Here is a 16672-nt window from a genome sequence, read left to right on the forward strand (position 1 = left end):
GATAAATGCCTTTTACTTTTAATAGCTGTATTTTGTTCTTTTGATAACATACCAATTTCATAGACACTGACACTCACTGACACTGACAAAGTGGAATAAATCCGGTCACCCCCGTTTACGGGGATAAACCTGGATCAAAATTGGATTGATGTTGATGATTCAGTAAGCAGATACACGATCAGTGAGCTTTGGCAATGATGATGTCCATTAAAAAAAATATTAATGTAACTTGACAAATGTTTTGCCTCCATACCATTCTTTTTGTGTTGTTCAATGTTGGCAAAAGTATGCTACGACACTAGTTATTGTATTTGTGATCAGAAATTATTATTTATAGAGAATGAGAGATTGCTTGTTGTATACCCACGTTGTAGTCAAAATTAATTTCACATAGTTTTGCACGAGGATGGAATACAAATGTACTAAAAGCTATGCTGCATGTGCTGCAGGTTTTTTTTGGTCATTAAAAAAAATACTGTTTGGTGGTGGCATGGTTGTCTTGTCATCATTGCTAAAGCTTTCTGTTGGCTAGCCATTCCTTATTGGGTATTTTAGTTTACATGTATAATCATCTCTGTCTTTAGCATTGCATGAGAACTGCCAATTCATGGCTAAAGAGGAATAATATTTTAATTTGTAGAATAGTTGTCCTAACTTCAGGAGTTTAGACTTCTCTAGAGATTCTCTTTAAAAAAACTAATTATGTACATAGGCTTTGTACATTTCTATGTCACAACAATCTCTAGTTGGATGTAAGATCTTGCAAACGGGCTCTGTATAAACAAAAGTACAATGTACTTGTTTTTGACTGAGCACAACTTAATGTACAAGGTAGAATTTATGTAATAAAAATGAAGTACATTTTAAAATATAAAGCCTATCCTTCCTTTCTCATCAACATAGTCATGGTGGTGTTCCAAGTTAATCTGCCATTAACCCATTGCTTCCTTAGAGTTAATGCCAGAAGATTTCTCTCGTTGATGGGGTGGGGGGATGGGGGATGTTGAGGATTCAGTGGGTTAATGAAACTTTCTTTGCATGCAAATAATGATAAATAATATTGATAACAATTAAACGAACATTTGCACTGAGTAAGAAATGAGTGAAAACCAAGAGCTACATTTGTATTTTTTTCATAGAGGCAAATTCTAACGCTGATCAGTCATGCTTACAGTTTAGAGCACATACACTGTGCATAGATTAATCATGGTGGATTTTTTTGTAGTTGTAGTGTGTCTGGGTTTTTTTCACAAGATGAAACAAGGATGGCAAAGACCCTTGTTTGATTTATTTGTTTTTACTCTGTTCTAAACTGATAACTGGCTTAGCTTTGACAAGTTTTGCCTCCACTGCTGCTGCTAACACACCACTAAACATCTCATGAACTCCCTGACCAGTCCCAGCTGAAGTCTCATAATATCTGAACAAAAAAAATAAAAAAAACATAACCAACGGGAACTTATTACAACAGGAAATTTAAGTCCTAGATCACTTGTTACTGTCTTGTTCATAATAACAATAAGGTTATGGCCCTAAATTATGGGGAATAAAAGCAGATTGTAAGTTGAAGCCCTAACCAAAAAGCAATACATGATTCAAAAGGTTTGGCTTGACAAAAGTGCAGATTTAATATATCACTTTTGCAGGTGGAAACTAAGCTGTCCAGCGGTGCCTCCTTAGGCTACTGCCAATGTACATTCTGGTTATCACAAGATGACCAAGAAAGCCAGTAATGCAAAGTAACATTTATGCCATTTGCTTTACAGCTGTACTTGTATATGGGACAAGTGGATTATCATTTACATGAAGGATCACAAAAATGTGACCACTTTTAACAAATCCACTTACCTGTGTGCACTATCCAGTTAAAGCCAAAAATGGCTTTCCTTGGTATGTGATTGGATAGTGCACAAACAAAAAATGTAAATTATTAAAAGAGGTCCCACTTTCAGAGTAAAGGAAAATCTCATTTATAAAATGTACGAAAGAGGTGATTAGCTTGCCCTGCTATTTCTTTAGTTGCACTGGTCCTTGCAAACATCTGCCTTGAACCTCACACATCCGTAAGGGGAACTAAAGCATGTTTATTAGCCACTTACTATGGGGATTTTCAGGACTAACTTTAACTGATTGAGCACTGGACAATAAGCAGTAAACAGACAAACAAGAAGTAAATTATTTACAGCTTGTTTATGTAGTGTACAATAACATTATTATTAGGGAAGTGAAAGATGTCCCCATCCAGATCAAGGCCACACCATACTGTTTTGAACATTGAGTGGGCTGACTTTGACCCCACATCATTTGATATGTCACAAGTGCTGAGCAAATTGGGCCCTGTGGTTTAATGGTTGAAGGAGAGTTGAAAATTAAACCATTTGCTGATGCAATTACAAAGGTGGGACTTTCACCTCTCAGTCAGTTATTTTAGAAAGGAAAGGAACTTTATTTAAGTGTCTAGTCGTTCTAGCGCTGGAGCTCTCATTGGGGACACTGTAAACTGAAATTAACAATGAAAGTAAATCAAGTCAAATGTTGGTTTTTGAGAAGAGGGGAAACCGGAGTACCCGCAGTAAACCTCTCGGTGCAGAGTAGAGAACCAACAAAGATGCTCAGTGTTTGGTCCTTTTGCAATTTGAACCTGCAACCTCCTGCATGGGTGGGGCCTGATACTCAACCAACTAAGCCAAGTGGCCTTCAGTTGGTCTGTTTGATCTACCATCAAGAAAAACAAACCTGATGTCATGTGCTTTGGCCCATCTCTGCCCATCCTTGCTGCCTACAACTCTTTTGGAGGATAAATCGATCTGTAAATGTGCAGTAAACAAAGAAATTTACTGAACAGCCTTAACCAACCATGCAGCAAGCAATGTTGGATACAGCTTGTTGATGGACAAGGTTGTGTGAGCTTGATGTAAGGATTTCTTTGCCTTGGTTTAAAAATGAGGCACAATCTTGAACTATTGAACTGATGATCTGTAATCTTTAATGATAGATGTCAAAGTAAAAAAAAAATGTAACTTTGCTTTGTATAAAATTATAGTACTAAGTAGGAGTGCACTCAGCTGTCAAGCCATTGTGCATTCCTCTGTTTATACTAACCACCTGCTGTCAATGATAACCCTAGTCCACTGGATAAATCACTATCCAGCAGATAAACACTTGCAAAACCGAACAACTGGAGCCTGAACTAAATAATGACGATGAAACATAACATAGTTGCAGTCAGTGTGTAAGAATCTCAACTGGCAGGATGCATGCAACTGGTTGGAAATTTTCAAAGACTGGTAGAGTTGAAATCCAACCCATAATCAGAGTGGGATTTTAGCCGAGTGCAAGTGCATGCAAATCCAAGACCTCACAGTGTAACAACTGGACCACACCCCCTCCTGAATAAATGTAATATTATGATGATATCATCGTAAATCATGTCTGACCTTATTTGCTACCACAGCAACAACAGCATGTTTGCCACCATTACTAGTGAATTCTTGGAGCCAATAATCCAGCGAGTCAAATGACAGCTTGTTTGTGACATCAAACACAAGAACACAAGCCTGGATGTGATGTAGAGGAAAAATCCACCCTCAGTTCTTTAGAATTAATTTTTAAAAATCAAATGGCCCAAATAAGTACACATAATATCATTACGGTGATTAAAACAAACCTTTCTGATTTGATGTGGTCTGCTTTGACTTGATATTATGATTTTATTTACAGTCTTGCCAATTAGCAGAGCTTTTAAGCACTTTGCTAAATAAACTTGAGACCTTGATAAGTGATGATGACTGTTATTGTCATTATCATTATCATGATGCCTAAGATGACATGTTGATATCAACAAGCCCGAGTCCTTAATTAATAAAATGAAAAGACAACATTACTTTTCACCTGTGTCTGTCCATACAATTCAACTCTTATTTCATCAAAATCTGCATGACCACCAAAATCCCAGAAGTTGATCCTATCTGAAAAATAATGTTTTATGCAAAAAAGAAAACTTAAGAGGGAAGGAGGAGAGTTGTAAACAAAACAACATTAAATTATAATATGGGCACAACCACAAACAAAAATAATATATTAAAATTACTGATTTTTTTTTCAACTGAAAGAATCTGTTCTCTTGAATTCTAGTCACTATTATCATTACAATGAAGAAAACTTCTTTAAATTGAAATGGGATGTCCACATGCAACAACATTGCTGGCATGCAATGCCCCACTTTCTGTCATGGTACCGTAGAGTTCCAATAGTAGCGACCCTCGGTACTTTCGGGGAACAAAAATTGTTTACAAATAGAGCTGGCGTGAGCTTCTTTTCCGAAATAACTATATAGAGTTTTCAGTTTCAACATGAAGAAACATTCCTGTTGTTAATACGAAATTACACCGGTTTATGATAGTTCTTACATCCCTACATCAGTGAACTGATGTCAAGGACGAATGGTGGCATAAAGCTTCCCCTTGTTGTAAATTAAAGTGCTTTTTCGTAAACAATTTGTGACACTGTACGAACACATTATTGTACATTAAAATTGTTTGACTATTGATTGACAAATTAATGATATACAGTATACCATTTAAAAAACTTAGGTCTCGCTAATTTCGGGGGAAGGGGGTCGCTACTTTCGGGGGGTTGTTATTATCAGAACTTTACGGTATAGTGTCTGTTGAGAGTGCTTGCCTTGCACTAATGTTGCCCAGGATACAGATCCAAGACTGGATGCCACGTACTATGTGGCCCTGAGAGGTTTTTCTCGGGGTACTTTAGTCTTCCCCTCTGACTGAAAAAAAAAACCAACGTTTGATCTGCTTGATAAAAAATTCCAAGTGCTCTACTAATTATGAAGACTAGAAATCAACATGAATTTTATCAAGCAGATCAAACGTTGGTTTTTTTTTCAGCGAGGGGAAAACCAGATACAAAAATATGGAGGTCATAGGTTCGGTTCCTGCCTAGGACTCTGATTTTTCAGTTGTCCTTTTGCCTGTTTCCAAGCAACTTGTATTCTATCCTTCTCATGGGTGCATTGCACCTTTCCATCATTTCATGTATTAGTAGAGCATTTGTTCTGCTTACAAAACCTTAACACTTCAATAAAGTGAGAGTTAGAATCTTACATTCAGTTCCATTTATTTTGTGTAACTTAAAACCTGGAAGAAAGAAAATAAAACTGGGATGGCATCAGTGCATTATAATTTTTCCTTCAATGGTAAGTGCTTTCACATACAACTCTTATGCATATGTCTCTATAAGGTCAGATCAAACTGATTTATAAAATTGCACAGTGGTCTAGACATAAAGGGACTAATATTACTAATTTTATTACAGGTAGTCATGCTTGTTAGAAATTGCATGCTTACATCGGTCAATAACCTCAGATGTCAATGATCAAAGTTGCAAATCAGGGCCAGAAATGTAAAGTGCTACCATCTGGAGAGTTCATGAAACAGATTGATGATAAATGGTACAAGTATCTTCAGTTGGAATATTGGGGATGGATAGTGTGATGGAGAAGGAAATAAAAAGCAGATTTAGGGAAGAATACTTCGGAAGACTGAGACTGGTTCTTAAACCCAAGTGGTCAAAATAAATTTGAAGCGATTAACAGCTACATAAAATTATTTATCTCTATCAAGACACGAGGCTGGAGCAATCTTTTGGACAGCTGATGAACTGCAGAGCTTTTGTTGCCTTTTCATCCCAGGAGTGACATTCATTTGATAGATTGTCTGAATCAAGGAAAAAAAGAGAAAAAGGGCTGATTGGTTGTGGACGATGTGTATTAAGGTCAGAAGAGATTAAGGTAGAGGTAGACTGTCTAAGTAGAGGCAGTGTGGCCCAGTGGTTAGGGTGCCTGCCTTGAAATTGGAGATCCCGGGTTCAAGACTCTCTTTGACCACAATCGTTGAATTTGATCCTGGTAGTTCCTTGTTCAACTTCCCAGCTGCACTTGTAAATAGCCAACTGGTTTGCCTCCGGCCAGTTGGGATTCTTAACAGTTGTAGTTGTTATTCTGTTCCGTCGTTTTGTTGTGTTTCATTGGCCCTGAAAAGCCCCTATGGGGAGCGGTCAATTAAGTATGTATTGTGTTATTGTATTATAATACTTTTGACTAGTACGTAAAGAATGCAAACCAATCATTGCTGTTGAAAGTGAGTTCAGGACATGAAGACAAAACCCAGTACAAAAGAGAGAAAGATGCTGAAACTGAAAATAGGTGGATGGAAAAGAGGATGCATGGAAAATATAAAATAAAGAAGTGGAAGCCGACACAGAACAAAGGTAGTCCTGGGTGCACAAGGTGGCATGAAGCCTGACGCGAAATCCTTAATTTTAATGGTACACAGGAGCAGTTGCAATGAGAACCACTTCTGTAAAGCAAAGAGTTGACCACACAGTGGGAAGTAACAAGTGCAGGATGTGAGGAGAAAACGGAGAGACTGTCTGGCACATCAATGCACACAACTGGCTCAGAGAGAGTAAAACAGCATCGCGATAATGTGGTAAGGATAGTTCATTGGGAGTTTTGTTGGATGCTTAGGCTTGAGACGGCAGGTACATGTAAATGGTTTGAACACATAAACCATAAGGTTTTACAGAAAAATGATCATGTCAGGATTCTATAGGATAGTAGAACATGTAAAACAAAGGTAGCAAGTACCGGTAAGGCTTGATTATAGATCACCCTGCCTTCCATATATCAGGTGAAAGACAAAATGAAATAATTATCACTAATGTTAATAATAACTTACCATAATCAACTCCTACTGTTGGGTGGTAATTCTTAGAAAACTGTCAAGAAAAAGGTTTCACTTATCTAGTACTGAGTGAGTGAAAAATACAGAATCTTAATGATAAGCTACGTGATAAACTACAGATTTAAATAATAATAATAATAATAATAATAATAATAATAATACATGGCTTATATAGTGCAACTCTTCTCAAAGATCCAGTGGCGCTTTACAATAATGGTAATATAAATATAAAATCAATTGGATAATGGAATAAAACTAGTAAAATCAATGAAAACAAAAACTGCAACTGCCTAAAGACATGGGTTTTTATTTTGGACTTAAACGTTTGTAGGTCTTCCACTTGCCTAATATCGTCTTGCAGGGCATTTCACAGTGTAGGAGCCCTGAGAGAGAATGCTATCCACATGTTTTAAGATTGCATTTAGGTATAATTAGGAGTTTTTTTTTAGAATATCTTAGGTTTCTATTAGGAATGTAATTTATTTATTTGCGATGTTTATACAGGCAATCCAATTCAGCGACGCTGGTTTAAACGGAGGCCTGAAACTAATGTACAGTTTTAACAATTCAAATGTTAAATGACCCTTAGAATAAAAATTATGACAACATAATAATTTCATCAAACCTTTTTCTCACAGAAGTTCTTCACAAGACAAGTCTTTCCCACACCATCATTTCCAATTCCCACAACCTACAAGAACAATAATTCATATTCATGATAGTTACATTTTAAAAGACAAACTAAACAATCACTATGAATCAACTAACCCAAGTTCTGAGGTAGATTTTGGGTGCCTGAATGGAAAACCCCTTTTTCGATCTTTTACTAAGTTCAAACCAGAGCTGGAATTGCCACACTTTTCTACAAATTCCAACTGACAAACAAATCAGGTACTGGGGAAAACCTACAACAGGGAGTTTCCAAGCAAAGACAATGCCATTTTTAACAATTATATGATAAAATTTTATTTATCTGAAGAGGGAAGTGGTCTTTCAGCTTGTGTGGCACACAATTATGATGATGATGATGATTCAAACCATTGACCTAATGCAAAAAGGGCTGCCAACAAATTATCCTTTTGTCTTTGTGTTAATTAGCCTAAATTTACAGCCCATGCATGTTCTTTCAACGATTAATTAACACAAAGACCAAATAATACATTTTGTACTTTGTTGGGAGCCATAATTTTTGCATTTGGTCAATTATTTCTTTGCCTTGTTCTGCAAAACAACTATGTGAAATAAGGAAGTTTAAGGTTCTGACGACAACATGAGCATTCAAGTCCAGATAAGCAGTTGTTCCCTTGGTACCTGCCAGTCAACCATTGCCAGTGGTCAATGACTGTCAATACCTTAATTAATTTCATTGTCTGTAGTTTCATTTCTTTTAGGACTGCTTACCAGTTTTATGCTTAAGCAATAGAGGACTTTTTCTGTGTTAACAATTAGCCTCACCTAAACACGAGGGGGAGTTGGGAGAATTTGAGACAGTTATGCAAACCCAAGATGCTGTTGAGGGTTTGCATAACTGTCTCAAATTCTCCGAACTCCCCGAGTGTTTAGATGAAGCTATGTAAACATAAAAAATCCTCTATTGCATTTATAAAATATTTCTCAAAATTAATTCGACAAATGAAGGAAATAATTGTTTTTAATAGTATACCCGGTATGTTGTAACTGCTATAATTTCATAATGTTAGTTGTGGTTAAATTATTTAATTAATGTGCCCACCACAGCCAATTTTAGTTTCTTGCCTAAATGCTTTACAAATACCGTTGCAAGTGCTACTAAAATGTTGAAATAAGAAGCCTGCTGTTTGTTTCAAGAAAGGTCATATTCATAGGGTTGTGGGAGGGGACATCCTAGTAGTTGCATGGTGTCACCTGCAGGCATCACGGTCTGCAGTAAGGGTTACCACAAGAGAGGATGACAAGATTTAGAGATATCAGTAATACAAACCTGAGAGACTTAAAACTATATTTTTACAGTTGTTTTCTTTAAAATTAGTAATTAGGGTTAGGGTTTGGTTAATAAGGACAGTCACTGTTATTTTCAAAGTTAAAAGTCACTGGTTGGCATTGATGATGGTAGGATTAGAACTCTACCATAAACATTTTTTCAGTGTTAAGCTTAATTAGGCCTCAACATTATGCCCAAGGTTTGAATTAGTACATGGTTATGATGGTCGACGTCTGTAATCTACACAGTAACTCAGGATGCAGTGTGGCCCAGTGGTTAGAGCGCTTGCCTTGAGATCCGGAGATCCCTGGTTCAAGACCCGCTCTCACCACTCGTTTAATTTGATCCTGGTAGTCCCTAGTTCAACTTCCCAGCCGCACTTGTAAATAGCTAATTGGTTTACCTCCAGCCAGTTGGGATTCTTAACAGTTGTCGTTTCGTTGTGTTTCATTGGCCCTGGAAAGCTCCTATGGGGAGCGGTCAATTATGTATTGTATGCACCTTTGCTGTGATCTTGTTGCCAACTAGCTACTCAGTTGACACGATTTATAAACCAAATTGTCGATGAGCAGTGTTACCTTAATCCAGCATAAAGATCCAGCAATTTCTTGCACTGATTTGCTCAAATGCCCAGGTTTTCTTTCCATTTTCGCGGGAGCTCTTACTTTGTGTCCAGGCCTGCTAAAACAAGCATCCGGTTGCCAAGCAGTGTTCGACTGTTCAAAGTTCAAAATGGCGGAGTTTGCTGCACATTTGAATCAGGGAACTGCAAATGCAAATCCTACAATATTTGAGATTATCGCTGAAGAGTCTATGGCATCGATTCTTCGACCTGCTGTTGGGTATGCCTTAAAAGTGTTGGCAACTTCCAATCCTGACAAGTGGGGCTGGGTTTGGCGTATTGGAGATGAAATTTATCTCTGCTTGGACTATTTTGTTCAGAATCACTACTTGAAAAACTCCGGAGGATCCATTTCCGAAAATTTTTACGGTCTTAAAAGAGTAAACACCGGTATAACTGGAAAGAAAGAGGAAGGAATTTCGAGTATTCAAAGATATCTGTCTGTAATAATGCTTGTTGGTGTCCCATATGCAAAACTGAAACTTGATGAACTTTTTGAAAGAACTCGAGAAGATTATATAACTGGAAATCAAACTTCTTACCCTAGGAGGAAACGTTCATACTTTCTCCAGCTGAAGAGGACGTTCGTTTATGTCTATCCATTTTTGCATTTCACATGGGAAACGGTTTTCTTGTGTTATTATTTGATGTACGTGTTTCAGTTTTCCGAAGTTCATTCTCCGTTGTTGCATGTCATCGGAGTTTCCCTGAAAAGGCTCACAAGACAAGACATACTTGCACAGAATGTACAGAACAGTCATATCAACCTGTTAAAAGGAAAGAATTTGACTGAAAAATTATCAGCGATTCCGGGATCTCTTGGACGTTTGGTGGTTGTGGTGTTAGCCAATGGCCTTCCCGTTATTGTGTTTTTCCTTAAATTCATTGAGTGGTGGTATTCAAGTGACAACAAGGAAGCTGTACAATCAGTTACTCAGTTACCAGTGCCTCCACCACCTCTTGGACCTAAGGTTTGGAATGTTTAGGAATATAAGGCCTTGTCAGGGCAGGGGTAATATGCTCAAGCCATAATTGTATCATAACATCCCCAGTTTCCCAGTTAAGACCATGGTTATTGATAAGGTTATCTCATAACAGACACTATCCAATTAAATACTACCTCCCGTGAGATGAAGTTGCAAGTTAAACCGAAAACCCAATCCACTGATAAACTTCACTAATGCTCAATGCACCGGTTCAGGGGTGAGTTATCACGGCTGATTTAGATAGATTTCTGAGCAAAAGAGACCGAAAAAGATACAGCCAGAGGTCAGGCTATTTGCAAGAAACTCACTAAGAACATTACTAGAGTCCTGCATTGACCATTACATGTATAGTCAGCTCTAGAACTCATTTTTATTGAAGTTGTTTTTGAACCAGTGTTTAAATGTTCTTCAAATAATGCTAATGCCCACTGCACAGTTGATGCTGAGTTACAAGGTTGGTGACTCTGGGCTATTTAGCACCACAACAAAACACTTTTCATGATAAAAAGAAGTGAGGAGGCAGTGAGGCCCAGTGGTTAGGGCGCTTGCCTTGAGATCTGGGGATCCTAGGTTCAAGACATGTTCTGACCACTCGTTGAATTTGATCCTGGTAGTCCCTGGTTCAGCTTCTCAGCTGCACTTGTAAATAGCCAGCTGGTTTGCCTCTGGCCAGTTGGGATTATTCACAGTTGTTGTTGAGTGTTCTGTTGTGATTGTATTTCATTGGTCTTTTGGTCGTTTAAGTATGTTTGTATGTCTGTATGTAAGTAAGTGAGCCCGTATCAGTAGAAAGTCACCGGTAGCCTCACTACCACTGAGCGTTTCTGTAAAGTGGGCTATTTATTATTGAAGGAGGGGAATGTAATCCTAAAGTTGAATAAATTGCTTTTCCCAGCCAGCACAGCATGGAGTTCAGCTGCCTCCTCATCCTGTCCAGTGCCCTCTGTGTTGGAAAGTTCGCACCAATCCTACAGCATTATCCTCATCGGGTTATGTTTTCTGTTATCCTTGTATTTATAAATATCTCAACCAGCATGGCTGCTGTCCCATCACTCACTTACCAAGTGCTACAAAGCAACTCATCAGACTGTATGTAGATGTTACCAACTAAATAGGAAGATTGATGCTTGGGGAACAATAGGTAATATTGTCACCATCAACAAACAACAATGGATGAGATGACTGACATCTGACAGGATTAAAGAGGAAGGAAGAGACAAACTAGTGCATTCAATCTGAAGTCTGTTTGCAGGCGATACGTCTAAAGCTCTGTCCTTTTTAAATTTTCATCACTGATGTCTTTCGTTAAGTTTTTAACATTGGTGTAAGGTTAGAGAGGCAGTGCAAATGTACTGTGTTGTTATTCACTCTACTTCATAGATAACTTAGAAAACATGGAGGTATTTGTGAACTGAGTTTTAAGCGCTTTTTAACCTGGCCGAATATGTAAGTGAACTGCCTCTTTGCAAAATGATTGTCTTATTTATTACTAAGCTTAAATAATTTATTAGAGCTTTTACTAAGCTTTAAATACAGCTAGTTTAGTAAATAACTCAAAGTTCATAACATATTTTTAATGTCTGTTCTCAGATCAATTGTCTACAGAATCTGTTTTCTTTGTGCCCTTGTCATTGGCTCATTTTACAGGTAGATAATATGTCAATAATCAAAATAATATAACCACCGGTAAATCTCGTGGAAAGTAACTTGCCACTGACTGCAAAACTTAATTTCCTATTAAAAATCCGAGTGATCATGTCGATCAGAATTTGCTCTTGTCCTTGAATTTGTTTCAGCTCTTCTTGCTTTAATGTTAGACAGAATCTCGTAAGCTTCCTGAATTTCCATGAATTTTCGTTGGGCTTTTTCTTTATCGTCCGGATTTTTGTCTGGATGCCATTTGACCGCAAGTTTTTTGTATCTTCGTTTGATTTCCTCTTGAGTCGCGTCTTCTGTCAGTCCCAACACACGATACGCGTTTTTCTCTCCCCTTGGATCCAAAGCCTTGACAAATTCCTCGTAGAAATTGTCCCAACCATTTCTCTGACCCTCCTCGTATAAACCCCAAAACACTTCCTTGAACTCCAGCCATACTGGGGATTGAAAGAAATGGTTCACCGCATCTCGCAGTTTCACTGTTTCTCCATCCTCCGTTGTAACTTGTGCATTAAAATAAAGGAACGAGCTCCAAAGAAAACAAATAACTATACCGCCAACAGCGAGGTACTGCAAACGCTTGCATAAAGTCCTTTTTGCTGGCTTATTTTTCCGAAACTCCCGATGATTTTGAAAGAATATCGCCGCAATCAAAGCAACGTACATGGAACCAGCCTCCTCTCCGGTTAGGTAAGTTAAAATACTATTGGTAATAAATGCTCCTGCCAATGGGTATTTGAAATCTCCTCGTTCACGACCAATGTTCCCCACAAGATACACCCCGATAGCGACACCCAAAGGTACCAATAGAAATGGCAACCATGCCACTTCTTCGGGGATCGCGAGACGAATTAAAATTCCGTAGAAGTAACCTACTAACATTTGACCAGAGAATCTGGTGACGCTAAATGAAGGCTCTTTACGGAACTTTATCTTTCTTTTTAACTCTTCAACAAAGTACGGTTCATCATTTGCATCGTCAACATACTCGGGAATTCGCCAAAGATCACGAAACCAACCCAAACCAAAGAAGCCGCCGATCGTGGACCACCACAAAAACGCCTGGATATCTCGACCGAGGTATAAATGATGTAAACCAAGCCATCCCCAGATCAGCCAGATTAGATAAGTCAAGAATAAGCTTTTTCGATTCTTCGCCATGCCTCAGTTTATTTGCAGTAGTGTGACAATTGTGCTAAGTGACACACGAGTTATTCACCTGGCGGCATCTGATTGGCTGTCCGATTGTAACATGTCATGCAGGGACTGGTGGGACTGGTTAATTCTTCAAGAATAAAATTGGGGATAAAGAGCCCAACTGCTGTTGACAATTCCTTATATTTTTCAGACAAACAGCGTTAAGTTCTTATGGTCGGGACATATCTGGGGATCGAGCACTGATTCAAGCAGTCGAATTTTGCCGCCATCTTGGATGATAAAATTCACAGAGGACTGGGGCGAGTCGAGAGTCTTAATATGTGTAGAAGAGAGGCCAAAGAGGAGAGGCTTATGTGGTACAGGTCAAGGTGCGTATGATACAAGGAATGCAAATAACATTAACGACAATGACACTGTTATTAATTACAAGAGCAATTAAGGCAATCACAATAAAAAATAACAAGACGCTCGTTAAGTGTTTACTCAGAATACCATGCTGCGCAGAAGTGGGGTGATACATTTTGGAAGGCCGCCTGAAATACGTCTGCGTTCGCAGGCTAAAGGGTTAGAAGCAATCTAGAAGGATTGAATGGACTGAAGCGATGCTTTCCAAAGTTTGATTTGCTAAGTACGGATGAAAAGAAGTAAATATTTCTGCAGCGAAGTGAAGTCTGGATGGCTCATTCATAAGTGACATCAAAGTGAAACTAGTCCCACGCAGACACTCTTGGGGATTCGTCACGCGTTTCTCCCCAACGAGCGTCTGCTGAGACGAGCGGGAATTTACGAAGACCAATCAAAACGGACTTCCAGATTCTGGAAGTGCACTTTCGACTCTTCGAAAACTGCAAGAAAATGGGCTTCGTGTGCTGGGCATTTAGAATCGCTGACTTAAATTCTTATCAAAGGGAAACTGGAGCGTATAAATTTCATGCTCTTTACAGAATGAGTACGGTAGAATTTGTATGGTTGAAACATTTTTGTCCCGTGCGATTCAAACCTATTTGTGTCGTTTGCTTGGGATTGATATCAAATTTACATTTCTTTCCGCGCTATTTCAGTGGAGTCGTTTCGTTTAAATAACCCCATTTCTTGTAGTCCTTCGGTTGAACTGAAAGAACACTGTGTACGAACGATCGGTTCGCAACACAAAAACATTAAATCAATTTTTAGAGACGATGAACTGTGTATATTATTCATCTAGTAGGTATTACTGAAAAAAAAAAAGGCTTAAATCTTGTACTAAACTTATGTTAAACTTGGCGACGTTTCGTCCGAAGCCATCGGACTTTATCAGGTCAATGGTGGAGTCGTGACTAGTCATGCAATACGCGTGACTAGTCACATGAGAGACGGCACCGAGTATCAAGCTTCCCAGTGTTGTGAAAGGTCATCGGGCGAACAGCATTCTACGCAACGCAGAGAGGAAATTGCTCAAGCAAGCAAGTAAATTTGCGATCAAAGGGCTTCAGAGAAAGAAACGGGAGTTAATTAATGCGTTATCTTTTAAGTTACCTAACAGCGGTCATGCAAGAGTGGTTGAATTCATTAACAAGGCCCAACTAACCCAGCACTATACAACAAAGCACTGACACATTGAAAAGTTCTCCAAGCTGCAGATTCGCCATGAAAGATCTCACTCCACGCAAGAACAAAAGTTGGATGAATGTTTAAAGGGCAAATGGATAAAGAATATATCTGATCGCCAACTAACGAGTGCGGAGGAATTAGTTCTGGCCAAAGGAATGAACTTTTCCGTTATGCCTGATCGTCCTCCGTGTAACGAATTCATTACGGCAGTTGAGTCAGCGATTAAACAAACGAGAGCGGAAGAATTACGACACAAGGTCTCCTCGATTGTTAAAAACTCAACAGTGCCCCTTCCGACCGTAAGCAGCATAGGCTCGGTAACTTATAACGTCGCGAAATTTGCCGCTAAACTTTTGAGTCCGCTAGTCGGTCAATGACCGCACCACGTCAAGAACACTCAGAACTGTGTAGGAAGGATCCAGGGGCTGGTACTACAGGACAATGAGACCATAACCTCCTTCGATGTCAGCGCCCTGTTCGCCAGCATTCCCCCAGACGAAGCCCTGACGGTGGTAAGCGATTTCTTGTCAAGGGATGAGACTCTTGAAGTACGCACAGACCTGTCCATGGATCAAATTGTCGAATTGGTTACTTTATGTCTAAAAACCACGTATTTCACCTATGGAAGCAAATACTTCGTACAAAAGAACGGCTATGCAATGGCTATGCAATGCGATCTCCTATCATTGCAAACCTATACATGGAACGTTTCGAGCAGCGGGCGTTGGAGAGCTTTCCCGGTTTAAGCGAGTGGCTCAGGTTTGTTGACGACACATTTGTCGTGGTGGATAAGAAGGACCAGACCCCCTTCTTTGACCATATCAAAAGCTGCGATTAGAACATCAAGTTCACCCAGGAGGAGGCTCAGGACAACACACTGGCTTCCCTAGACACTGCCATACATCGGCAGCACAACGGTCCTCTGAGCACCAAGGTGTGTACCGCAACCCCACACACACCGATCATTACCGACAGTTCAGCTCATATCAACCCCCCCCCCCCCCTTCCTCCACAAGCTGACCCTAACCCTAACTCAATCAGAGTGACATTAATGAGGAGGTTTCCTATGTTGGCGATGCCCTCGAGAAATGTGGCTATCCAAAATGGGCTTTTCGGAAGGCAGCAGAAAGCGATCAGGGTACGTCTTCCACCACCGCGCACTCCCGTTCGAGTGGCAATCAGAGAGCCCTGGCTAGAATTACCATCCCCTGTATCCAGGGCTTAAGCGAGAGAGTTAAGAAAGCCCTTAAAGCAGTGGGCGTCACCATGACCTTCAAACCAGCTAACTTCCTACGTGACAAGCTGGTCCATGACAAAGACCGTACCCCTAAGAAAAAGCGTTCCAGAGTCGTGCACGGCATCAAATGCGCGCACCCAGGCTGCAATAGGACGTACATCGGTGAAACCAAGCAAGCACTTGGCTAACGAATCGCGCAACACACCAAACCTGTGTACTACGCGGCCCAGAACTCCGCAGTCTACACCCATGCCAAAACAACAGGGCATCAAATCTCCCCAGAGGTAGCTATCTTGGACCATGAAGAACGGTGGTTCAAGCGAGGGGTGAGAGGGTTGAGGCACCCAGCCTCAGCAAGAAGGGGGGCCTCCGCTTCAAACTATCAAATGCATGGGACGAGTTGCTACGCAACATTCCGCGCCGTCTCTCATATAACTTGTCACGGGTATTGCATGACTAGTTTCGACTCCACCGTTGACCTGATGAAGTCCGATGGTTTCGGACGAAACGTCTTCAAGTTTGAGAAGTTTAGTGCAAGATTAAATCCTTTGTTTAGAGACGATCATCGCCAAAAGCAGCCTGAAAATTTTAATCTTAAACGTAATGGAAGTTTTTCAAGCTTTCTTTTCGCTACTTTCCTAGTCGCGTTCATTGCGCTTGAAGGTATTGGTTCTCGCGCAGTTCAAATACACTCGCAGAACT

At 39.6% G+C, this 16672-nt stretch overlaps 3 protein-coding genes across 3 annotated transcripts; 1 reads left to right on the top strand and 2 right to left on the bottom strand.

Moving 5' to 3' along the window:
* Nucleotides 1-909: 909 nt before the first annotated feature.
* LOC137985157 (dnaJ homolog subfamily C member 27-like) lies at nucleotides 910-9409 on the bottom strand. The gene is made up of 8 exons (XM_068832662.1): nucleotides 9300-9409; nucleotides 7387-7452; nucleotides 6756-6795; nucleotides 5121-5153; nucleotides 3892-3968; nucleotides 3438-3557; nucleotides 2737-2807; nucleotides 910-1420 (listed from the first exon to the last, which is right to left on the bottom strand). Exons 1-8 carry the CDS (start codon nucleotides 9366-9368, stop codon nucleotides 1288-1290), a joined length of 609 nt encoding a protein of 202 aa, XP_068688763.1. The 5' UTR covers nucleotides 9369-9409; the 3' UTR covers nucleotides 910-1287.
* Nucleotides 9410-9420: 11 nt separating this feature from the next.
* On the top strand, nucleotides 9421-11740 carry LOC137985156 (peroxisome assembly protein 12-like). Its single transcript, XM_068832661.1, has 2 exons — nucleotides 9421-10314; nucleotides 11225-11740. The coding sequence occupies exons 1-2, from the start codon at nucleotides 9454-9456 to the stop codon at nucleotides 11438-11440; spliced, it is 1077 nt and encodes a 358-aa protein (XP_068688762.1). The 5' UTR covers nucleotides 9421-9453; the 3' UTR covers nucleotides 11441-11740.
* A 147-nt stretch (nucleotides 11741-11887) lies between these two features.
* LOC137985155 (dnaJ homolog subfamily C member 22-like) lies at nucleotides 11888-13187 on the bottom strand. The gene has a single exon (XM_068832660.1). It carries the CDS (start codon nucleotides 13144-13146, stop codon nucleotides 12067-12069), a length of 1080 nt encoding a protein of 359 aa, XP_068688761.1. The 5' UTR covers nucleotides 13147-13187; the 3' UTR covers nucleotides 11888-12066.
* Nucleotides 13188-16672: the final 3485 nt, after the last annotated feature.

The sequence above is a fragment of the Montipora foliosa genome, chromosome 14 (genome assembly GCF_036669935.1).
Source record: "Montipora foliosa isolate CH-2021 chromosome 14, ASM3666993v2, whole genome shotgun sequence".
NCBI classification, from domain to species: Eukaryota; Metazoa; Cnidaria; class Anthozoa; order Scleractinia; family Acroporidae; genus Montipora; species Montipora foliosa.